The following is a 26,792-nucleotide window of genomic DNA, read 5'->3' as shown; positions in this document are numbered from 1 at the left end:
CGGTTCATTTGAATCAGTGAGTTGTCGACTCGAGAACAGCTGCAATCGGATCATTCCAATTCGTGAATGAATTGTTTGGTGCGATTTGCGAACAGATTTAACGGGTTCATTGAAAAGAATCAGTTCGTTCATGAATTTTCTGAACCTGAAGCTTCTGCGTCTCGGAGCACGTGATATATTATAAGGAGTAATGAGAAGTTTTATGAAATGTAGTGAAGTAAAAGTTACTCAAAATAAATCTACTCCAGTAAAGTACAGATACTTGAAAAATGTACTTAAGTACAGTAACGAAGTAAAGCTACTCCGTTACTGTCCACCACTGAGCTTCAGTTTCAGTGTTAATTGTTTTGAAAATGTGATGTCTGAGTGGACAAGTGTGTTTAAGCAGTTGAGAAAAACTGTAATGATCATTATTACAATATTAAGAGCAATAATCATCGATTATAGTCATATTTTGGTTTTACCCTCTGAGTTCCTGTTTTTTTTTGTTTGTTTTTAATTTATAGGTTATTTACATTATCGGTCGTCACCGATAGCCTCGTGGGCAGCGCATCAACATGTAGCGCCAAAAATAAATAACAATAAAAAAACAGTCTGTGTAAATAAACGGATATGTCAGATGCAGCATCAGTCCACCCTTTGCAGTGTAGAGAAAACATTTTGGTGGTGAAAAAAAACTGAAACTCTCTATTAGTGATTAATTTAAGTTAGTCCTATTGGTTAAGGTACTTATTAAATATTTAAGTATTTGACATAAGTAAACAACATAAATTTAACAAATGAGAAATTTATGCGTATCAAAAGCAGCCCAATTCCTAATGAAAACTTGTGTAAGCACAAGTGTGTGTGTGTGCTTACACAACAAGTCTGGCAACCCTACTAGTAAGTGAAACTTACCAAGTGTTCCTTCCTGAGACCGGATGCTCTACCCTTATTCATACAACACCACAAAAATGTTGAAATTTTCAGTCTTCCAGTTTACTATAAAGTCATAACATTAAACATTTTGCATTATGTTATTTATATAAGGAGGAAATAATCATTTGTTCTTCGTTATCATTAAATAGATAACTGATTTTCAGTTTTGCAAAAAAATAAAAATAAAATAGACAACATCCTATTTGATTGTAATTATTGAATCATAGAAGCAAAAAAAATTATGATTGAATCACAGAAGCAACAAAGACCTTTTTTTTCAACAGGATAACTTATTCTTTATTGAATTTCCTTCGTGGATTCCATAGAACAATACAACCGAATTTCTGGATAATTTTGGTGATTGAGTTTTCAGCATGGTCATAAACATTTTCATCAATATCTTCATAAACGCTAAGAATATATCATACACATTAAATACAGCACAACCCAAAGGCATCGAGAGTTTCACAAGACATATCAAACACCACTAACAATGGAGAAGTTGAGTAGCATATTCATTTGGAAGAGGGGAAGAGTGGGCCAGAGCAGAGAATGGAAGAGAGAGAAAGAGAGAGAATGAGGGAGGGAGAGACACGCTAATACATTTAGCAGGTCGATGGCCTTCTACCCAAAAGCGAAACCTGGTTTTTCTCAAAGTCGCAGGCAAATTAAATAATCTGAAAAAATATAAAATAGATAGTTATAAGTCTGGGTAAGCTTGCATTATGAGCATCTGATCATGCAATAATATAAAGGATCTCATCATAACAACGTCTGCTGCATCAGCCCTAAATAAAACGATGATCAACTCTGGGCAAAAACTAATCTGGTGCATTTACTAGATTAATAAGATGTTTACTCAGCATCCTTGCATCTGAAAGTGCTAGACTTTCATATATACTGTTTAAATACTATACAAAACAATAACTTTAAAGACTTTATTACATCAGTTAACCTGCCATAAACATGGTTCAAATGATACATTTCGCAGCTAATTTAAATGACCCCCTTGATTCCAGCCGAGAGGTCGAGTTATCATATACACCAGATATTTCTGATCGTCTGCATTTCGAATGCTTGATCAAGCAGAAAAATAATCTAAACTGGCATTCCGGTGATGTTTTGATGCAAATCATGGGAATTTCACACTATAGCAGTTCATGATATCGCTTAAAGAATGAGCAGGTACTTTATATATATTTTTATATGTACATCTGAAAATATACCTCAATATCGCAGGCTTAAATCCTGTGATAATGCATATGCTTTTGAGAGAGGGAAACAAGAAAATATTGATGAAATTGAAACTGGCACGTATATACATTACTGACATCTCAACACACAGGATTGAGTCTCTCTATCCGGTGCTCACACAACACAAACAAAACCCCAGTCCATATATATATTTATATATCGATTTTTAGCATTCTCTAACTTAAACAGCACTACATCAACACAGCACTCAGATGCATTGTGTCATGAACAACCACGCTAATTCTGCACTGAGAACGCATGTGCTTTTCACAAGACAAAGATTTGAAAGAGAGAGCACTAAACAAAGTCAACATTTTCAGTCAGGAAATGAGAAATGCTTTAAGATACCCTTGACCGTTTTGCTTGCTGGTTGAAATAATGTGGTCCCTCCATGAGCCCTGGACGCTCCCCACCGCCTCAGTCTCAGTCACATCAGTGCTCCATCCCACCCATGAAGAAATAAAAACCAACAAAATACCCAACAAGAGGTCAACATAGAAATGGAACAAACTGTACCAAACCACGACCCACCAGAAGTAAACATTTTCAAGGAACAAATTCTGTGGGGCTTTGTGAATTTTTCACGTTATTGTTATTATATTTATTTAGGGTCTCTAAATTTAACTAGACTACAGTGGAATAATCCCATATATATCCTTAGGAAATATTTATATTTATATATATTAGTTTATAATGATATCTATACAGCACAGACAAATACATTCTCTCAAGTTTAGCATTACTATTGTCAACATCATCAATTCAAAATTCATATAGCAATAGGATTCATATACTTTTTCATATTTTGGTACAGTATTCAAGTGTTTTGAAATTTGATCAAACTTTTTTAGTTGTATACATCACAATAATAAACAGCACATTAAAATTCCTCCGCTCTATCCCCCTCCCATCTATATGTGATTTTGGATTAGACCCCTTGCCCTTCCTCCCTCCCTCCCGCCCCCCTTATCTTTCACAGACGTAAGCACAGACGCACAAACAGGGAGAAGTGTGGTTTTGTGGGTAGGATTCAGGCACCACACTGCTAGAGTCACACGATCAACTTCTTTCTGTGGAGAGACAATGAGACACACTATTTGAGATTATGCTGATATTAAAATTCGGGTCAATAACTGATAAATTCCATTCTATTTTGTCTAAATAAATACGAAATTTAGTAGTAAACAAGTGGATTTAAGGTTTAAAGATTCACTTTAAGTGACAAGGTTTAAAGATTAACTTTAAGTGAGCTAAAAGGGATGCCAAATACAGACTAAATGCAAAAAAAAAAAAGGTGGTCAGGCATGATTAAACATCAGTCAATACTAAACCACTAACCAACTAAACCATATCAAAGCCACTCACCAGCCATCTCCTGCTTCCTCAGATATTTCTCCGCTCACATCTGGTTGGAAAAGGAGGTGGGTGCCCCCTGTTGGTCATATCCACCCTGAACGTAGTCTCCACCTTGATTGTAGCCTTGCTGGCTGTAATCGGGCTGGTAGCCTCCCTGGGAGCCGGCGTACGGGTCCTGCTGCCCATAACCTCCCTGCCCGTAGGAATCAGGGGCGGGCTGCTTCTCCTGAGCGGGCTGTTGGCGCATAAATGGTGCGATGATCCCAGTCTCCTTGAATACAAACCACAGGTTCCCCATCCACAAGATCAGGTTGAGGAAGCCAAAGACCTGGAGAGAAAAGTAAATAAAAATAAGGTTTATAATTCAGTTTAAAAGTTTGCTCTAATCACAAGAGAGACATTGGAAGACCTGCATAAAAATGTTTTTTTTATCAGTAAGGGAATTTCCTGTATGGCCAAGCAGAACTGACTCACCACAGAAGTATTAAGACCAGACATGACGGGGTCGTAAACTTCACGGCAGCGGTTGCCTTCCTGTTCACAAGCAGGGACCAGATCTAGAACCTTCTCTGGGTCTGTAGCTGTCTTGACATCAGACAAACCCTTCGCCCATGCTGCCGAGCTCACCAGCCACATGAAGGTGAATACACACGTCACACCAAAATCCTGCAATCGTATTATTTATATAGAATTATATGTAAATATATAGTCAGTAACACTTTAGAATACTGTTCCATCATTAATGAAGAACTACACAAGAACACATGAGTAACGCAGTATTAGCACTCTAGTAGCTACTAGTATCTAACAAGAAACTCTGATTAAAGAAGTAGTAAGTAATAGTGCTTAGTCGAATGTTTACTAATTACTAATTTACTATTTTTTCATACCTCCCCAAGAACTACTGTATACAGGTTCATAGTTAATATGAATAATGCATAATGTATAATTCATTCTAAAGTGAAGGTCATGGTAACCCACTGGTAATTACTCAAGTATTACCAAATTCTTTTAGAAGGAATGACTAATTATTTGGATCAGTATTCTAAAGTGAATAACATCTAAGAATTACTGTATGCAGGTTCATAATTAATATGAATAATACATAATGTATAATTAATTCTAAAGTGAAGGTCATGGTAACCCAGTAGTCATGACTCAAGTATTACCAACTTCTTCAGAAGGAATTACTAATTATTTGGCTCAGTATTCTAAAGTGAAGATCGTGATAACTGCCTAGTAATGACTGACATCGTAAGCTTTTGATGGTTTTGTAAAGTATTGGATAGTAATTATTCAGGTGTTACTACATCCTTCTAAAGGAATTACTAATTTTTTGGATCAGTATTCTAAAATGAAGATCATGATAACTCCCTAGTAATTACTAAAATCCTTGTAAACTTTTTAGGTTTTTGTAAGGTTCTGGTTAGTAATTCATTTGGTAGCACTTAACTAGTACTAACTTACTAAGTTACCGTGATCTTCACTTTAGAATACTGATCTAAATAATTAGTAAATTCTTCAGAAGGATGTAGTAACACTTAAGTCATTACTATCCAAAACCTTATCTCAAAAGCTTACGATGACGTCAGCCAAAATTAGGGAGTTGTCATGCTTTTCACTTTAGAATACTGATCCAAGTATAAATATCAAAATTAAATCAATTTGAGCGTGATTTAAACCCGGATGATTGTAACCACTCTAAGTTTGTCTGCCTTGGGAAAGCTAGCATGTCTCCGACATAGTGATAACACTCGTTGCCTTCTCTAATGCAGCTCAACCAGGTCTCGTCCCATTCGTCGGTATTTGTGATATCACAAATCCCGGAAAATATGCGTTGTAGTCCAAACAAGTCGTTCACTGTAGTTTTTGAAAAGTGATTTCTGTTAAATAAAATATCTCCTTTTGAATTGGACTTTGAGCTTTGTAACTTTGCAGATCTTTTTTATGCTCAAACAGCAACATTACAGACTAACTAAAGTTGAAAAAGTCAAAAAGCATAATAGGACCCCTTTAAAACTGAGCTGCTACATCAATAATTCACCCAGAATTCTAAATTCCATCTTTGTTTACACACCCTCATGTCATTACAAAGTCAATTCTAAAAAAAAATCTGTAGTTCATAGTGACCAGTAAGGGCCAATAAGATCCAAGAGAAAAGAAAAAAAACCCCAAAAGAAAAGCACTGAAAGTAGTCCATATCAAGGCCATGACCATTTGTTGAAGATTTTTAGAATGTTGAAGAAAATGCTAGGTCTAATTCTAGTATAAAAGCAATCAGTTTGAACTATTCGCAAATATGCTCACGTTCACTCTTATTTGTCTGCCTTAATGTGTCGAAAATGCAAAACATTTCTTGTCTCGTCACATTCAGTTAGGAATTGCACGAATAATGTAAATTATACCATATTTCCAATTCAAAACGGCCATTTTTGAGAAAAAAAGTCAAGTTGGATATTACTGTTGTTTTTTTTAACATTTCTATTGTAAAACAGTTGTCAAATATTAAATGTTTCACTACTTCCATTTTACCTCGCTCTCTCAACGTTAAAACTGACGCTTGGTGCTGGAATTCACACTCTGCTACTGTGAACAGTAAACCCTTCTTACTTTGATTTGATTGGCTATCTCAATCATTTTGGGACACTGACAACCGCTGTTAGACCACTGAGACGGACCAGACTAAAAATGTAAATTTTAAATCTTTTCTAAAAAACAGAGAGCTGGATTTGGCCACTTCTAATTATACTTGTCCCCTTCAATGTCTACGGTGGTCTAAGGTGAGTAAATAATAGCAGATTTTTAATAATTTGGGTGAACCAAGGTTTTAACAAACTGCTACCTTAGTGCTTATGTATTATAGAAGAAAACTTACAATCAGTGGTCCTTTATTGTTCTCGCGGTATTTCTCAAAGGCAAAGACATAGATGCTGAGAGCTGCCATGGAATACAGGAATGCAAAAACGGCGATGGTGACGAAGAACTCTGCTGAGGATGAGTAATCCCCAACCAGGAAGAAACGCTCAGTCTGGCCATTCTTGCAGGCAGGGGCATCAAAATACACTTGATGAAGCCTGAAGGAGATACAGGTGAACAGGGTTACTGAGAGAACCCTAATACCTTCAAAGCTGGCCATCTCAGCACATTTACAACTTAGCCTAATTTAGAGTTACTATACCAAATCTCAATGGGCTGGAGAAACAGTTCACCTTGGATTATGAACCATGAAGAAAAGGAAAAAAAATTACATATTTAGTGTACTTGGGATTAGAGACAACGCTACTTAAACGCTTAACACTACGTGCTCAGAAGCACTAGAATTTAATAAAACAGGTTTCAAAATGGGGTTCAGAGAAAAATACTGTATATTAAAAAAAGGACAGACAGACAGACAGATAGATAGATAGATAGATAGATAGATGGTTTAAGCTGGTCCTTAGTTGGTCATGAACTGGTTTAAGCTGATCCTGAGCTGGTTATAAGCTGGTTATGAGCTTGTCCTGAGCAGGAGCTAGTTACTTAGGACCAGCACATGACCAGTTTAAACCAGCTCATAACCAGCTTATAACCAGTTCAGGATCAGCTTAAACCAGCTTATAACCAACTAAGGACCAGCTTAAACCAGTTCAAACCAGCTGCCATGCTTCAAGACATACCTAACCAGCATATGCTGTTTTTTTCAACAGGGAAATAACTAAACAAATAAATGTTAACATTTAAAGAATATAATCAAGATCTTCATAATATGAATAATACATAACATGATGCTATAAAATATTATATTTTACATAACAGTAATAAAAAACATTACTAATTTTCCCACAAAGTATAAAAGGGTCTTACATACTGCATATAGTTGTGTTTATATTTTAGGAAGTGGGACCCTCATATCAGGGGAAAAAAGGAAAAACCGCAAATGATCAGGGGATCATTTGAAAACCCTGCCAAGTAAAACACCAGAGGGACTGACTTTGTACTGCATTAAAAGCTGTTCCTGAAAAAGTAAATGCATACTGATGAACAAGTAAAACTTTGATATGGTCACACAGGTCTAAAAAGACAGAGGTACCTGAAGGGATACTCAAAATCCACGTCTATTTTCAGGTCACTGTCTGATCTGTTTCTGCACTCCACGCTCATCCTGAAGGAGCCGGAGTAACTCCCACAGGTGGAGAATGCAAAGATGGCAAACACCTGGAAAAGAGGTTTATATTTATGCATTTGGCAGATGTTTTTATTCAAATGTATTCAAGGTATACATTTTTTAAGTTCATGCATTTACGAAACAAGCCATTGCTAGCACCTTCTCTTTGCTTAACAAGTGTTTCACATATTTTAGTTACTAGAAGGTTGTTTTGACTACTAAGGTCAAGGTTTGGGACTGAAAAAAAGAAACAGAATGCTTTCTATACATTTTCATCTGAAGACTCACATTCACACATCAGGAATGAAATCTGTGAAGACTGGTGCAAATGTGGTAATGTCATATTTTACACATAAAAATTGTTTACTGTAGGAGGTGTGTATGAATGCAATTAAAATACAGACTAAATAAACCAAATGAAAGCATCTTTCACCATGTGACACCAGCATCCTGACATGGACATAAGCATATTATTTTTCCTTTCAGGATTAAGAGTCATAGAGATTACTTATGGACTTTGCCTGGTGGAGGGACTGAATGGAGAATGAAGCTATTAAATTTCACTGAGATACTCTGCCATCTGTCATATAGCTGAGCTGGGCTCTGTTATGAACCCAGGAAACATCACAGGACAGGAGACTAAAACAACAGACAAACATCAAGCCACAGTAAACCATGCTAAACAAAGGCAGACCAAACAATTCAAATGAGGCCAAGAGAACAAAAACATCTAAACAAAGACTGATAACCAACTGAGTAACTTAACCATAACAATACATACGAATGCAATTATTGTACAAACAAAGCAAAAAGCCTTAACAACTCGTGTTAGAAAAAACAAATCACATAGCCTAGTACCCACCAGACCAGACAAGGTCCAAGAGAGACAATTAAATAATTAGTCAGGCAGGCTACACACTACACAAGACAGACCAAACAAATCAAATCTGATCTAAATCAAACAAAATCATATCAGCTCACATTTCCAAGCCCAGAAAAGACTGATCCCAGACAGAAACCAACCCAAATTAACTAAACTGAGTTTCGTGGTTCAGTGAATCAATTAAACTGAGCAAATGTATCAAAAGTAAGCTTATTAAATAAGTTATTATACACAAAAACGCTGATTTGGAGAATTTTAATACGTCCAAACAGTTCTGTATTACTTAAATAAAGAGATAAATTATCTTGAATTATTAGAATGATGCTTGTTCTACTGCAAGAGAGAGTACAGACAGATATACAAATGTGGTCTTGTTCAACATTTTACTACAAAGTCTGTTATTTGATGCCATTTTCACTTTGTACAAAGTGAAGAAGCACTGTGTGACCAATAGAGGGCACTACTACTCTGCAATTGTGCGTGTTCTCCCGCGTGCATGATAGGTAAGGGTGCGTTCACGGTGTGTTTACGGTGCGTTTACCCTGGAGCAGATTTAAACGTTTATTAAAATAATAGCAGATATCTCTACTGTGGTCATTCAGAAACAAAGCATCTTTCCAACTGTAATTGTGTGTAGGCTATATACGTTCATTATATTGGCCATGGCATGGCCTTGCCTGAATGAACGCAGTACACAACAGCTACAAAATTATACTGCACTTTTAAATAAACTAATAATATAAAATGTTCAAATGTCAAATTACACAGTACAGGAACATCATAGATGATTGTGGTAAAACCTCCTTAATTTTTCTACTAGGTTGCTTCAAAAGTGAAATGGAAACCGTGGTGCTATTTAACACAAAATAATTCAATAAAATGTATTAAAATAAGTCATTAAGTGTATTTGTATGATTTAAAAGGCACTATTACGTAACTAGCATATGTTGTAGGCCTACTTAAATGTTATGTATTACTGCTGCCAGTTTATTTACAAGTGATTTAGATTTCAAACACACAAATCTATGTTTTTATGTTACAGTTATATTAAACTGAATCTCCTCTGGGATGTGTAGGCCTACTGTATGTGTAAAAAGTAAGCTTATGGTAAAATGGTAACCAGTTACAGCTTTTAAGAATCCAGCTCCTAAGCCAAGCCAAAGTCCCTTTAAACCGGGTATTCTATAGTCTTTGGACAAGCTGAGGAAATTACTGACCATATAGAAACCAAAAAAGAAAATCATTCGAGCTGCAACAGACTGCGTATTGTGCAGGAAGTGTTAAGTCTACTGGTGTTGAATGCTTCCATATGTAGGCATGTTTGATTAACAAGTTGAAGTTCTGTCAGGACCACTATCGTCAAAGATGATTGACAATTAGCATACAGTTTGGATTGGCGGTATGGTTCCGTTCTGGGCAAGAACAGCAATAATCCCCCAGGGTAAACAGAACAGAACTAACATAAATGTATTTGCAGATATTGTTAAGTTCAATCATTTTATGTACACATTTTAGAATTAGTCTGATTCAAGGAGAATCAGAAGGCTGAATCCCGACTGACAGAGGAGGAGTTGGGGCTGGAGGAGGGTAATTAGCTATTGAGCAATGCGAAAACTGCTGATAATACTGAGGGACCTTATATATGAATGCTTAGATAGGTGTCGTATTCCCATAGGTAGATGGGGATCAGCTGAAGGTCAGCTGATGCGAGCTTGACTAACGTAACCTGCCAGAACTAACGCTACGCTTGATTTTTACATACGTCTTAGATATATTATATAGATTATATGAAAAGTGACAGTATCATTTCACCATGTTTGGATATAGGATATGTCGCTTCTCAGCTATAATACATGATGGACATCTGTGCTTTCTAGTTCTTCTAAGTAAATAAATTCATGTCTGAAATTCATTTATGGACTAAAATGATTAACACACCATCTAATATAGCCTATATATATATACATAAATATAAATGAGAACTTACCCATTCTAAGGCTTTGATGAAGCCCAAAGGGACTTTCAGCACCCTGAACTGCCCATTGGCAACCAACTGTCAAAAAAACATTTGAAAAACGTTAGACAAACAGATAGACAGACAGACAGACAGACAGATAGATAGATAGATAAGTCAAGTCAAGTCACCTTTATTTATATAGCGCTTTTAACAATACAGATTGTGTCAAAGCAACTGAACAGCATTAATTAGGAAAATAGTGTGTCAATAATGCAAAATGACAATAGTAAACACTAATTTTTCAGTTAAAGGCAGTTCATCATTGAATTCAGTGATGTCATCATCCAGCTCAGTTCAGTTTAAATAGTATCTTTGCAATCATTTGTAATCAAGTCAACGATATCGCTGGAAATGAAGTGTAGATAGATAGATAGATAGATAGATGAAAGTGTTATGGATGATGCGTCTTCACCACGATGACTCATAACACAAACAGGCCCCTTTGCTCATATAAGAGCCAATTTATTTTGAAGCGATTGTGAAACCTACACATAGCATCTGCTACTGAAAAGACATCGTCGAAAAAACAAAACAAAAACCTATCAAAGCAGTAACAGGAGGAAACGAAAATTATTATTTCAAGTCATAAATTCTTTATATCTCTGAAGCTGAAAGCAAAGGAAGGGAAGGTGAGTCTCGAGGACCTTGAGCCATGGCCAGATCGCCTGCGCGCGCGTCACCGCCATCTCTGAGCCCCAGAGCTTCCGAACAGCAAGCGACAGAGATTTCTGAAACCATTTTGCACGCCAAAATCTAAAAAAACGATGGCTCTAGCAATCTGGAAAAATGCAAGGCCCTTAATTGAGGACAAATATATTAAATGTGGCGCTTAAATGTGACCGTTTTTCTGCTTCATGCATGATGGCATTATTGATATTTGGAAATATTTGCTCATCAGACATTTGGTCTGTGATACTGATTTTATTCGGACATAGTGACGTAGGAAGGTGCGGTTTTACACGACACCATTGTTTGCCCGTGAGGATGGTCCTCCTTTAAACCATGCAAATACAAAAATAAATCAATCGATCAACGATTTAGATCTCCTCTTTACGCGATTTAATTATTCATTGCAATATATAATATTGGCCTACACACGAATGCAGTTTACATCCCCTTGCAAAAATGTGCATCTGATAATGTTCTGTAAATATACGCATCAATAACTAATATATGATTGTGTGTCATATTCAGTAGACACCGATTTCTCGATCCCTGCCTATATTGCCTAATATTAATTAATAAATTATAATAAATAATAATAATAATAATAATGAGACAGAAGGGCCTGGGCTTATAGCTGAAAGTCACACAGTCACAGTATTGGGATGGAAGTCAGCTGCCATTTTAAAAGCGTATCTACGAGCGTTATCTTCATGTGATAAAGGGCCTCGTGCATTCGCTTTGATTTGATGTTACGCTTTTGCACTAAACGTAAATGTAAAATTACAAAATATAATTTGATATCATACCAATAAACGTGCATTTAGTACATGTATAATAACTGCATGTATCACAACCCTCTAACAAATCGAGCGCTTCATCAGATCTGTATAAAATACTATACAGCAACCATAACGGCATGCATGTGTTTAAAACGAAAATGTAGGATGTCACGAAAGAAAGCCCCTTGAAATACTGTATCAGTGAACAGACGGACAGCATCAGCAGGGCACCTCTCCCTATAAGTATTTTCCACCATCCTTTCTAAGCGCATCTTTATCGTATACAATGAATGCCTGACTGAAAGACAAACAAAAACATATACATATGTTACAAAATCATTTTGAACCCGAATGCCCTACCTGGTTTACAATATCCATGTTAGTCGCCTGCTCGTAGACAGGAGAAACAGCTATAATCGGGGGGAGGCAAGTGATGGAAGCGGAACAGCCCACGGAGGGGGAGGGAAAATCAACAGAACAGCAGCTTCAGTTGCGTCACTCACGCGCTTAGAGAACGAGAAGGCGTTTTTGGTGCGCAAAGAGCGGGATGAACCGACAGACGCTGATCGCAGTAGAGCAATGAGATCATTAACCTGTCACAATATACGTGCTTCTTCTAGCTGTATCTTCAGTGATGCTCTCAAATATGATATTTCCCCCTCTAACGAGTTGTTGTTTCGATGGCAGGCTGCTCGCGCTTGCAGAAGCCGTAAATTATGAATGTGATTGATCACTGAACACCAGATACGGCGGCCACTAAGTGCTGAGATTGAATTAGATAGTTTCATTTTGCAGTGGTTCGGTGGAACGTTAAGATGCCATTTGGGAAATAATAACTATTCATGAGCGTCTTCAACAAAAACATCACAGTTATGAATAACTAGATCTACATGAGAATGATGTAGGACTGTGTGGATATTCTGGAAAGACAGTTGCTAACTCAGGATTTCACTGGAGGCCTGTATCGAACTTCATATTTTCTACTTCAATCTTGTTAAAATTTCATAATGAACCCATACTATATTTCTTATTATCTTTCACAGTAAGCAAGGAAGGTGTGAATAGAATGTTCTCCTTGTGGGAAGTAACCAGTTGGACTGACAATGATGACTCGTACACTATTTTTAGAGACGAAAAAAAAAAAAACACCCCTGTTTAATAATGAAATGCTAAAACAGGAAAATATTTCTGAAATCTCAGCTAAAAAATCTTGAAAAGAAAAAAGAGCACTTGCAGAATATTTGCTATTGTGAGAATTAAATAGATTTTTTTTAAATATCCATAATGTATTTTACATGTTTAATTTTATATTTGAGCTATTTTTAATAATATTATTAATTAAATAACATTTAATTCTGATATATACAATTTTGTAATATAACAACATGTCATATTATGTATAATTGTATAATATCTAGAGCTTTTGGTGTGATAAATATTCTCTCTTAGAAATATAAGCACAAAAGGCAGAATCATGATAAAGTATTTGTTTCCTCTCTCCCTACTTCCTCCTTTTTGAAGCCCAAAGGCCTGCAGCTGTTCTTCTCACTGCTAATAAAAACACTAATTAGAGGTTCTCTATGTATGTTATGAAAGTGTCTCAATGGCAAAACTCATGTGCTTAAATATCCCTAGCCTCACTATTGTAAATGACGCTGAGAAATGCTTCATTTTGATAAAGAAGTACTGATGCATAACATTCTTCATAGATCCAGATGTCTGGAAGAAGGGGACAGTTGCGCTTGAAGGCCAGTAGGGCTAAAGAAAGTGTCCTCCCCCACAATGCACCACCATAATTGAAGCCAGCAGCCTGCAAAGTAGTCTGGTCTCAAATCAGTGCACAATTCAATGCATCAGCACAGCTTGTATTTAAATAAATAAATAAGCCATAAGCCCCCCCATAAGCCAGTGGTGTGCAGGGGCACATAATGCACGGGCTTCAAGGGGCTGAAGCCCAGGGGCCTACACTGGAAAGGGAAGGGAAATTATATTTTTCAAATAATAATTTGTATGGGAGTTTGCAGCAGTGACAACAGCTATAAATAAACACACACTTCTGGCAAAGATTGCATTTGCATATTTACTTATATTCACATTTTATGCAGAACAGTGTTGTGAATGTTAACTGGCATATAAAAAAAATTCTAAATTTCACATAAATAATTTCCAGGAAGCTAAAAAAAAGTAGTTTTCTGGAGTAGGGGGCCTACTGTAATGCTGTAGCTGAGGGGCCTCTGGTTATCGTAAGGCACCCCTGGTGGTGTGTAAACTGTAGATTATGAATTCTAATCATACTGTAAATAGTCTTTACATATACACCTTCCATAGTTTGAGGTCAGAGAGACATATGTCTGTCTTAAACCTTTTCTAAATTCCCTTGATAGAGAACACTAAATATTAAGCATATATCTTTCCTCTGGCCAAACAATTTGGGCACATATCTAATAAACACATATAAAGCAACCCAAGTGGAACCTGAACCCAGAATCCCCAGCTCCAGAAGTTGATGCCTTATTAGGCCACTGGGCCTTGACATGATTTGCTGCATTTTGTATTACAAAATGGCTTTGCAAAAAGCTTTCCCACAAAATGGCTAAGTTGGCTAGGTTTTCACATTTAAAAATGGCCATGATTCTCCATGATATTATAAAAATGACAGATTGCAATGAGTGGAAACATTTCAGCTTTATATTTGTTCACTATCGTCAAAGATGATTGACAATTAGCATACAGTTTGGATTGGCGGTATGGTTCCGTTCTGGGCAAGAACAGCAATAATCCCCCAGGGTAAACAGAACAGAACTAACATAAATGTATTTGCAGATATTGTTAAGTTCAATCATTTTATGTACACATTTTAGAATTAGTCTGATTCAAGGAGAATCAGAAGGCTGAATCCCGACTGACAGAGGAGGAGTTGGGGCTGGAGGAGGGTAATTAGCTATTGAGCAATGCGAAAACTGCTGATAATACTGAGGGACCTTATATATGAATGCTTAGATAGGTGTCGTATTCCCATAGGTAGATGGGGATCAGCTGAAGGTCAGCTGATGCGAGCTTGACTAACGTAACCTGCCAGAACTAACGCTACGCTTGATTTTTACATACGTCTTAGATATATTATATAGATTATATGAAAAGTGACAGTATCATTTCACCATGTTTGGATATAGGATATGTCGCTTCTCAGCTATAATACATGATGGACATCTGTGCTTTCTAGTTCTTCTAAGTAAATAAATTCATGTCTGAAATTCATTTATGGACTAAAATGATTAACACACCATCTAATATAGCCTATATATATATACATAAATATAAATGAGAACTTACCCATTCTAAGGCTTTGATGAAGCCCAAAGGGACTTTCAGCACCCTGAACTGCCCATTGGCAACCAACTGTCAAAAAAACATTTGAAAAACGTTAGACAAACAGATAGACAGACAGACAGACAGACAGATAGATAGATAGATAAGTCAAGTCAAGTCACCTTTATTTATATAGCGCTTTTAACAATACAGATTGTGTCAAAGCAACTGAACAGCATTAATTAGGAAAATAGTGTGTCAATAATGCAAAATGACAATAGTAAACACTAATTTTTCAGTTAAAGACAGTTCATCATTGAATTCAGTGATGTCATCATCCAGCTCAGTTCAGTTTAAATAGTATCTTTGCAATCATTTGTAATCAAGTCAACGATATCGCTGGAAATGAAGTGTAGATAGATAGATAGATAGATAGATGAAAGTGTTATGGATGATGCGTCTTCACCACGATGACTCATAACACAAACAGGCCCCTTTGCTCATATAAGAGCCAATTTATTTTGAAGCGATTGTGAAACCTACACATAGCATCTGCTACTGAAAAGACATCGTCGAAAAAACAAAACAAAAACCTATCAAAGCAGTAACAGGAGGAAACGAAAATTATTATTTCAAGTCATAAATTCTTTATATCTCTGAAGCTGAAAGCAAAGGAAGGGAAGGTGAGTCTCGAGGACCTTGAGCCATGGCCAGATCGCCTGCGCGCGCGTCACCGCCATCTCTGAGCCCCAGAGCTTCCGAACAGCAAGCGACAGAGATTTCTGAAACCATTTTGCACGCCAAAATCTAAAAAAACGATGGCTCTAGCAATCTGGAAAAATGCAAGGCCCTTAATTGAGGACAAATATATTAAATGTGGCGCTTAAATGTGACCGTTTTTCTGCTTCATGCATGATGGCATTATTGATATTTGGAAATATTTGCTCATCAGACATTTGGTCTGTGATACTGATTTTATTCGGACATAGTGACGTAGGAAGGTGCGGTTTTACACGACACCATTGTTTGCCCGTGAGGATGGTCCTCCTTTAAACCATGCAAATACAAAAATAAATCAATCGATCAACGATTTAGATCTCCTCTTTACGCGATTTAATTATTCATTGCAATATATAATATTGGCCTACACACGAATGCAGTTTACATCCCCTTGCAAAAATGTGCATCTGATAATGTTCTGTAAATATACGCATCAATAACTAATATATGATTGTGTGTCATATTCAGTAGACACCGATTTCTCGATCCCTGCCTATATTGCCTAATATTAATTAATAAATTATAATAAATAATAATAATAATAATAATGAGACAGAAGGGCCTGGGCTTATAGCTGAAAGTCACACAGTCACAGTATTGGGATGGAAGTCAGCTGCCATTTTAAAAGCGTATCTACGAGCGTTATCTTCATGTGATAAAGGGCCTCGTGCATTCGCTTTGATTTGATGTTACGCTTTTGCACTAAACGTAAATGTAAAATTACAAAATATAATTTGATATCATACCAATAAACGTGCATTTAGTACATGTATAATAACTGCATGTATCACAACCCTCTAACAAATCGAGCGCTTCATCAGATCTGTATAAAATACTATACAGCAACCATAACGGCATGCATGTGTTTAAAACGAAAATGTAGGATGTCACGAAAGAAAGCCCCTTGAAATACTGTATCAGTGAACAGACGGACAGCATCAGCAGGGCACCTCTCCCTATAAGTATTTTCCACCATCCTTTCTAAGCGCATCTTTATCGTATACAATGAATGCCTGACTGAAAGACAAACAAAAACATATACATATGTTACAAAATCATTTTGAACCCGAATGCCCTACCTGGTTTACAATATCCATGTTAGTCGCCTGCTCGTAGACAGGAGAAACAGCTATAATCGGGGGGAGGCAAGTGATGGAAGCGGAACAGCCCACGGAGGGGGAGGGAAAATCAACAGAACAGCAGCTTCAGTTGCGTCACTCACGCGCTTAGAGAACGAGAAGGCGTTTTTGGTGCGCAAAGAGCGGGATGAACCGACAGACGCTGATCGCAGTAGAGCAATGAGATCATTAACCTGTCACAATATACGTGCTTCTTCTAGCTGTATCTTCAGTGATGCTCTCAAATATGATATTTCCCCCTCTAACGAGTTGTTGTTTCGATGGCAGGCTGCTCGCGCTTGCAGAAGCCGTAAATTATGAATGTGATTGATCACTGAACACCAGATACGGCGGCCACTAAGTGCTGAGATTGAATTAGATAGTTTCATTTTGCAGTGGTTCGGTGGAACGTTAAGATGCCATTTGGGAAATAATAACTATTCATGAGCGTCTTCAACAAAAACATCACAGTTATGAATAACTAGATCTACATGAGAATGATGTAGGACTGTGTGGATATTCTGGAAAGACAGTTGCTAACTCAGGATTTCACTGGAGGCCTGTATCGAACTTCATATTTTCTACTTCAATCTTGTTAAAATTTCATAATGAACCCATACTATATTTCTTATTATCTTTCACAGTAAGCAAGGAAGGTGTGAATAGAATGTTCTCCTTGTGGGAAGTAACCAGTTGGACTGACAATGATGACTCGTACACTATTTTTAGAGACGAAAAAAAAAAAACACCCCTGTTTAATAATGAAATGCTAAAACAGGAAAATATTTCTGAAATCTCAGCTAAAAAATCTTGAAAAGAAAAAAGAGCACTTGCAGAATATTTGCTATTGTGAGAATTAAATAGATTTTTTTTAAATATCCATAATGTATTTTACATGTTTAATTTTATATTTGAGCTATTTTTAATAATATTATTAATTAAATAACATTTAATTCTGATATATACAATTTTGTAATATAACAACATGTCATATTATGTATAATTGTATAATATCTAGAGCTTTTGGTGTGATAAATATTCTCTCTTAGAAATATAAGCACAAAAGGCAGAATCATGATAAAGTATTTGTTTCCTCTCTCCCTACTTCCTCCTTTTTGAAGCCCAAAGGCCTGCAGCTGTTCTTCTCACTGCTAATAAAAACACTAATTAGAGGTTCTCTATGTATGTTATGAAAGTGTCTCAATGGCAAAACTCATGTGCTTAAATATCCCTAGCCTCACTATTGTAAATGACGCTGAGAAATGCTTCATTTTGATAAAGAAGTACTGATGCATAACATTCTTCATAGATCCAGATGTCTGGAAGAAGGGGACAGTTGCGCTTGAAGGCCAGTAGGGCTAAAGAAAGTGTCCTCCCCCACAATGCACCACCATAATTGAAGCCAGCAGCCTGCAAAGTAGTCTGGTCTCAAATCAGTGCACAATTCAATGCATCAGCACAGCTTGTATTTAAATAAATAAATAAGCCATAAGCCCCCCCATAAGCCAGTGGTGTGCAGGGGCACATAATGCACGGGCTTCAAGGGGCTGAAGCCCAGGGGCCTACACTGGAAAGGGAAGGGAAATTATATTTTTCAAATAATAATTTGTATGGGAGTTTGCAGCAGTGACAACAGCTATAAATAAACACACACTTCTGGCAAAGATTGCATTTGCATATTTACTTATATTCACATTTTATGCAGAACAGTGTTGTGAATGTTAACTGGCATATAAAAAAAATTCTAAATTTCACATAAATAATTTCCAGGAAGCTAAAAAAAAGTAGTTTTCTGGAGTAGGGGGCCTACTGTAATGCTGTAGCTGAGGGGCCTCTGGTTATCGTAAGGCACCCCTGGTGGTGTGTAAACTGTAGATTATGAATTCTAATCATACTGTAAATAGTCTTTACATATACACCTTCCATAGTTTGAGGTCAGAGAGACATATGGCTGTCTTAAACCTTTTCTAAATTCCCTTGATAGAGAACACTAAATATTAAGCATATATCTTTCCTCTGGCCAAACAATTTGGGCACATATCTAATAAACACATATAAAGCAACCCAAGTGGAACCTGAACCCAGAATCCCCAGCTCCAGAAGTTGATGCCTTATTAGGCCACTGGGCCTTGACATGATTTGCTGCATTTTGTATTACAAAATGGCTTTGCAAAAAGCTTTCCCACAAAATGGCTAAGTTGGCTAGGTTTTCACATTTAAAAATGGCCATGATTCTCCATGATATTATAAAAATGACAGATTGCAATGAGTGGAAACATTTCAGCTTTATATTTGTTTACAAATGTAATTCAGAATTTAATAAACTCTCATTCAATCTCACATATAAATCTTTAGATATTATAATATTCCATGTGAAGTGGTTATATTAATATTGTTCTGTATATTTACACTAATGAAGTAAAATTGTTGGGGAAGGGAGCAAATGCTGGGGATTACATAGAGATGTGGTATGACAGACAAGTTCACATCTGCAATCTGTCGTCATTTACTTTTAGAAAATGTTCAGTAATTTTGATTTTTACTGTATGAGACCCATGAATAGGGCACAGTGATCACTGTTTCTGTGGCTGTTCTATGGATATGATCAGTAAAAGGAATCTGACGAGACTAAAGCGGCTAATATGACTAGGCATATCAACAACATTTAAAAATCAACCACATGTATAAAACTGGAATAAAAAAATGAAAACAAACAATTAAATAATAACAAAATACAAAATTAAACAACTTTTCAAAAAAAAAAAAAAAAGACTTGTTTTTTATTTTATTGTCCTAAAAAAGTATCCTTGAAATTCCAGCCAGGCTCTGTGCAACCCAACACAAGTAATTTGTTTCTCCTTAGTGTGCTTTTTGTTCCAATATCATGTTTTATTCTAAAATTTTACTTTAAGCTGGAATTGGAGTAAAGACAACCCATATTCAAACACGATTAACCAATACTGGAGCCTATCATGGAAAACTGGGGGGGGGGAAATACACACATATACACAAAATGCGAGACAAACCTGTAAAATGATTAAAAATGTTAATATTTCAATTATTTATTAAAGTTCTTAAATTATTTATTTGAATAATTTAAAATACTGTATATATTTTAGGTAGGAGAATCCCTCTGTAAATGACGCTTAAAAATAAACAGACAAACATAAGAATGATGGAGTAAAAACACATTAACAAATATAAAATGTTCAACAAGGTAAGCTATTTATAAAACGAGTCCTTTCAGAGATCTGAATTTAAAAGAATTTAAAACTGCCATGTTGACAGGGTAAACCGGAGCTGGTTTCTTTCACAGACTGAGTAAGAACCGGTCACAATATTTCAGAACTAAACCACCATTCTCAGCAGAGTCTTTCTGTGACTCAGAGCAGCATGAACAATGTGATTGGTCAGTCAGGATTCTGTTGCTCCACCCACTGGCATCCTGATCAGCTCTTTTTCTGTTATTCAAAAAGATGTAACACAAGTCATCTCATCAGCCAGTTCCTCTTCCTCGTGGCTCCTGATGGGCTCCTCGTCACTGTATATGGGCCCCATGTCTGTGTGGTTCAGGAAGCCTTGACTCTCCCCTGAGCCCCCACGACTCAGGAGATCACTTGCAGCACTTTCCATCTCATCTATGGTCATGTGACAGGCATCTGCAATCTCACGCTTGGCAAAGGCTACAAATTTTGGGTCCTTGGCATACAATCCCAAACCCTCAGAGATCAAGATCTGAGGAAGGCAAAAAGAGAAAGATCTGGAGTGACTAATGGCACTATACATGTCAAACTCAGATGACATACAGTATATATTACCATTCACTCTTACCGTGGTCTGTAAGATTTTTTTTTAAAGGGGTCCTATTATGCTCTTTTACAAAGTCTTGATTTAGTTTTTGAAAAGTGATTTCTGTTAAATCAAATATCTCCTTTTGAAGTGGACTTTGAGCTTTGTAACTTTGCAGATCTTTTTTATGCTCAAACAGCAACATTACAGACTAACTAAAGTTGAAAAAGTCAAAAACCACAAAAGGACCCCTTTAAAGAAATTTATATATTTACTAAGCAAATATGAATTAAACTGATCAAAAGTGACAGTAAAGACATTTATAATGTTACAAAAGATTTCTATTTCTAAAAAATGCTGTTTTTTTATATTAATTCTATCAATCATAGAATCCTAAAAATGTATCACCAACTGTTTTCACTATTGATAATAATAAGAAATGTTTCTTGAGCATTGTTTTAGCATATTAGAATGATTTCTGAAGGATCATGTGACACTGAAGACCGGAGTAATGGCTATTGAAAATTCAGCTTTGCCATTACAAATATATTACATACCATTATTTTACTAGATACATTTTTATAATATAAGGTCCATAGATTTAAAAGAATATATAAATTTTATATTTATATATCTAAATAAGTTATCAAATTATATTTTATTATAGCCTACATCTCACACAGCAGCATTGCTAATTTTATGAAGAGCTCCTGTGTTTGCTTAGATGTTGTGAAGCTACTGTTTCTGTAATGGTCCCTTGATGTTGCCTTAATGTTGTTTTAGTTGTAACATGTATAATGTTACTGTAATATTGATGTAGTCAAGCTGTAATGTGTCCATAATGTTATTGCAATGTTGCTCTCATGTTCTAGTGTTTCTCTGCTCCTACCGCTTCTACCAGACTGTCAGCGCTGCCTCTCTTCTCGCTGTAGTGAGGACTGAGTTGGGTGGGGACTCCGAGGGTGGTGTAGGCTCGATATGGCTGCCCCCCTCCACCCGTAGAGGGTCCCGAGTACCATCCCGAACTGGGATGCCGAACCGACGCAGGCACTCCGATGGCACCGGCCTTTTTGTCCCAGATGCCTACACTTCCAGCCCCTCCTGCTCCCTCCTCCTCTACCAGGATAAGGGGAGAGTAAAGGAGATGACCCCGTCGAGGGCCGGTGTTTGCCCAGGATACTGTTGAACCCGTGGACGATCTAGCGATGCTGTGACGAGAATCGTAGCTGCCGCATCTCTAAGAGGGAGAGAAAGAAACAGACTGAGTCAGATAGGTTCTGTTCAAACTCACTTTCATAATGTTGTGAAGGGAGTCACTTGAGCAGTAGACAATCAGGAACTGTGAACTGTGTGAAGATAAGGTGTTTCTTCAACTACAGGCAAGTTGCAAGTTGAGGCCTTTTGGAAAATAAAATCCTTTTCAAGCTTGTTTAAGCTTGCTCTGCTAAGACTAATTTCACAATTAACATTTTATGCATCCTAAATACATAAAAATCAAATATTTTCACACAAACATATTTCACATATGGTCACATATTATCACAACAATTTAGCCCCTAATAAACTTTTTCAAAAATGTATTTACTGAGCACTGCTAGCGAAGCTCATACTTGAGACTGATATGCGAGACATAATATGTAATATATAAAAATAAGATATATACATTTATTTAGCAATTTGTTTGTTTTCATAGTTGTTCAAATAATTCTTATTTAATATTTCAATTGAAAGTCTGGGTCTGGGACAAGGGTAAAAGTATAAAATCAAATGCATTCGAAATGCAGAAAAAAGTTTTAATATGATCTTTATGTAAAATAAAGTGCAACCCATTTTTTAATAAATGTTTTAATTTATAATCCATGCCACATCATTCAGTGAATAAAACATATACTGTATACAATATAATAAATACAATCTGTGTGTACCTAAATACTATAGTATGTGCATTACGAAAATTATGTAACTGTAACATTGGAGAAGATGTAAAAACAAAAAGAACACATTGGTAACACTATATTTTAAGGTGTCCTTGTTACACATATTACGTGTACTTATTATCATAATAACAATTAATTACACATAATTACATGCAAGTATCCCTAATCCTAACCCTAACCATATAGTAAGTACATGCAGTTCATTAATATTACTCAGTACTTAAATGTATAATTACACTATAACAAGCACACCTTAAAATAGTGTAACCAACACATCTGATAGTGTGTCATGGACAAAAAATGATATATTGTTATCATTACCTGTGAACGCGCTCTGCAGGGTGGGGAGTTCTGATGGTATGTTCCTGGGATGGGCAGATCATCGCTGCTACCTTGCCTTCTTAAACACTGTATGTTAAATGAAGCCTTTCTCCCTGAGAAACAGACAAAAAATAATGCAAAGCAGTGAAATGTACAGATGAACTTATACAGGTTAAGTACAACCCTTTATTACATACACACAATATTCTAAATAATAATTACTAAATAAATATATCACAATTGATGATTTTACCAGTAGGCGTTGCAGGCAGCAGGCGTCTCCGTGCTGTCCTCCTGCCTTCACCATAACTGTTTCCATAATGATTACCGTAGACAGGGTGTCTCATAGAGTGTCCATCATACATGTCTCTATGTCCCGGGAACATTGTGCTGTCCTCTGGATAACCATGCCTGAGGATGAAAAAGATTTGATGTATTATAATCCATAAAGTTAATCAGCTTCCAAACATGAATTAATTCATTCAGGCACAGGCAAAACTTTATGAGTACCTTTCTTTAGAGATGACGCTCTCGCTGTCCTCATCTTTTCCATAGAAGCGCTGCTCTCCAGTGTACTCACTGCCTTCCTCTCGCCGAGATAGCGGAGAGGAGAATCTGTCCCTGGAGTCCCTCCTGAGGGAGAAAAGAGGAAACCTGCAGTCAGCAGGAGACTGAGAGAACAGCAGACAGGAACAGAGAAGGGTAAGGGTGGTGCTGCAGACAATGCTGAATGCTTACCTTGGGTATTTGTAGTATGATGATCTATCAAACAAACAAAAACAGTATGTAACCAATAAATTACATAATTAATATGAAGTATAATATAAATAAATGCAGTGGAAACAACTAGATTTACCTCCTAAGCAGCTGGTCAATCACACCATTCTTGTGTTGGTAATGAAAGGAGGAACGCATGCTGTCTCTTCTTCTGAAATTCTCGTGTTCCAAAGCACCGTTCCCGTTCTGTGTTTTTGCTAAGGAGCTCCTACGTCCCAGTCCCCCGTTCAAGATGCCTTCTCCTGAGACAGGAACAGGAGCACCGCTGGGAGTAGTGGCCAAAGTGGAGCGTCGGCTTTTGCTTGAGGGCTCAGCGTGGCCTGCATAGCCATTTTCGTTCTAAGAGGCCAGCAATATGACAGAGTGAGAGAAAAAAACAGAATATTGTATTAAAATATATGTAATGCAACAACAAAACACTCCAAATCATAGCCATTTTTTAAAATTATATATATTTATAAATTATATTTACAATTATATTTTGAAAACATAACATTCAATTAGTCAGAAGTGACAGCAAAGACATTTATAATGTTACAAAAATGTATATTTCAAATAAATGCTGTTCTTTTAAACATTGTATTTGCATTCTGTTTGCAATAATAAGAAATGTTTCTTGGGCACAAAATAAGCATATTAGAATGATTTCTGATGGATCATGTGACACTGAAGACTATGTAAGAATTTGCTTGTGGCTGAACCTATACAAAAACAAAAGCAAGCCGAAGCGCAGTGGCCTAATGGATAAGGCATTGGCCTCCGGTAATGTGGGTTCAAGTCCCACCTGGGTTGTGAGTCTTTTGGTCACGTTGCTAACAATGCAAGTACTCACAACACTTTAAATGTGTGCTGCAAAAATGACTACTAATAATTACTCTACTTACATTACAGGTGGTGCACTTTAAGTAAGGAAAGCAACTATTAGCAATCATGCAATCTATGACTGACGACGTGTAAACAAATTATGCACCTAGATATATGATGAATGATTAGGGAAGGGAATGTAATAGTTTATGCTCATTTCATGAGCATTTCACCAACCAAACCACAACATCTACACCTACACCACAAAACCCTCAGCCTTAACTTCCATTCATTACCTGATATCTGCTCCTGCCTGGTACTCAAATTACCATTCGTCTCAATAGACCAAGTGCCTCATTACTCTGAATAATCATCTAATCCTTCTGTCTCATAGACTATTTTCTATTCAGCAAATGTATAAGATGAATTCAGTGTGATTCAGTTAATTGATTGAAAAATAGAGTAATTAAATTGTGCTCCAAAATAATATTGACGGTCCAAGTGATAGGCACCTTATAACGAGCATCATCCTCCTCTTGCTCCTCCTCCAGACCCTCCTCTTCCTCCTCCAGATCTTCGTTCATGGCCAGTCTCATTTCTGGCCCAAGGTCCTGCAGAGTCCCACCTGGGTCGTAAACAATAAAACTTGTGTGGCAACAGAAAATAGAAGTTGATACTGCAGTCCTACTTGATGAATTTGCTGAGATCATGTGAGAAGGACTGAGGCTGTAAACATAACGACTGGTAATTTAAAACCAAGTAAGGCTAGAAGAGAAAAATCAAAAGACTGCCATGTTATCAAGGCATGTGTTTACTAACACAGAGACTAAATATCAAATTTGCAAGAAGGCCTAATGGATAAGGCATCAGCCTCTGGAGCTGGGAATTGTGGGGTTTAAGTCTCACCTGTGATGCAAACCTTACGTTGAAATTGTAGAAAACCTTATATCATCAACCTGTCAAAGCTTAGCTGTCTGTTAAATGATGAAATGAAGTTGAAGCAAGTCTTGATGAATTATGCAATCATATGAGATGGACTGGGGTTGTGAACAAAACAAATGACAATTTAAAACCAAATAGGGCTAAAAGAGAAGGTGACAATACTGTTGTTTTCATGGTTAGAATTATTGACTGAGACTACATGGCTGTCAGGGATCTGGAAGGAGGACCCAATCGCAGAGTGAGTGACAAGGGTTTATTACAAAACAGAGAGATACAAAAGGGTAGTGAAGTGTGCCGGTGATTCAACGGCAGGAACACACAGTTAACAGAGAAAGAGCAAGCTAGGGAACACCACTGGGACAGCCTTGGACATCAACTGGCAGAATAGCAGCAGAGGAAGTGGCAAGACCAGGCAGATGGAGAAGACTGAGCAAGGCACCATAGAGCTGAGCTCAGATACTTGTTGACCGCAGACTCTGAAGCGGACCAAGTACCAGGCAGTGATAACCAGTGGCAGGAACTCACGGGAACAGGTCAACTTCCCTCGTCCACTTGATGAAGTGGAACGCACTTCAAAATGGCGTAAGTGGGTAAGTGCTTAGGGAAGTTCGCGAGTGAGTGTTTAAAAGTGAACTGGAACGCAGCCAAGACAGTGACAGAAGGGGTGAGAATGACCACTAACTGGCAAAGACAAGAGGGCAAGGGGAACTATTGCCTTGTCCAAATACCCACACTTGCGGTCTTTGCACTTGACCACTTGACAACTTATATGACGTATTTCCTGTATTTGGCCCAAGTGTTCAAGTGAAGATGAAGTCCACAAGTGTGTGTCGAACTTTTCATTACCTGATGGGACACACTTATAGTGTTGTAAAAATGTAAGTGTTTACATAGCTTTATTTTAATTTTAAATACTTTGCATTTTAAAATCAACTTCTAAATGTCTGTTCAGTAGTCCCTATAACAGATGACACAATTTAATTAAGTGATAAAAAGCA

At 36.9% G+C, this 26,792-nt stretch overlaps 2 protein-coding genes across 2 annotated transcripts in view; both read right to left on the bottom strand.

Moving 5' to 3' along the window:
- Window positions 1–1,578: 1,578 nt before the first annotated feature.
- On the bottom strand, window positions 1,579–12,525 carry sypa (synaptophysin a). The gene is made up of 7 exons (XM_016459886.1): window positions 12,378–12,525; window positions 10,543–10,608; window positions 7,598–7,722; window positions 6,404–6,602; window positions 4,003–4,194; window positions 3,538–3,856; window positions 1,579–3,242 (listed from the first exon to the last, which is right to left on the bottom strand). The coding sequence occupies exons 1-6, from the start codon at window positions 12,393–12,395 to the stop codon at window positions 3,572–3,574; spliced, it is 885 nt and encodes a 294-aa protein (XP_016315372.1). The 5' UTR covers window positions 12,396–12,525; the 3' UTR covers window positions 1,579–3,242; window positions 3,538–3,571.
- Window positions 12,526–20,348: 7,823 nt separating this feature from the next.
- The window catches only part of cacna1fb (calcium channel, voltage-dependent, L type, alpha 1F subunit), a 41,658-nt gene continuing 35,214 nt past the window's right edge, over window positions 20,349–26,792 (bottom strand). The window contains exons 41-48 of the mRNA XM_016459841.1: window positions 25,365–25,477; window positions 24,128–24,387; window positions 24,010–24,033; window positions 23,782–23,904; window positions 23,525–23,682; window positions 23,272–23,384; window positions 21,903–22,250; window positions 20,349–20,959 (exon numbers count right to left, since the gene is read on the bottom strand). Of these exons, the coding sequence (XP_016315327.1) occupies window positions 20,693–20,959; window positions 21,903–22,250; window positions 23,272–23,384; window positions 23,525–23,682; window positions 23,782–23,904; window positions 24,010–24,033; window positions 24,128–24,387; window positions 25,365–25,477 (1,406 nt within the window). The 3' untranslated portion in view covers window positions 20,349–20,692. The remainder of the gene's footprint in view (window positions 20,960–21,902; window positions 22,251–23,271; window positions 23,385–23,524; window positions 23,683–23,781; window positions 23,905–24,009; window positions 24,034–24,127; window positions 24,388–25,364; window positions 25,478–26,792) is intronic.

This window comes from Sinocyclocheilus anshuiensis, unplaced genomic scaffold (assembly GCF_001515605.1).
Source record: "Sinocyclocheilus anshuiensis isolate Anshui unplaced genomic scaffold, SAMN03320099.WGS_v1.1 scaffold1024, whole genome shotgun sequence".
NCBI classification, from domain to species: Eukaryota; Metazoa; Chordata; class Actinopteri; order Cypriniformes; family Cyprinidae; genus Sinocyclocheilus; species Sinocyclocheilus anshuiensis.
Note: the sequence above shows the minus strand (reverse complement) of the source record. Positions and strands in the feature narration are given on the sequence as shown.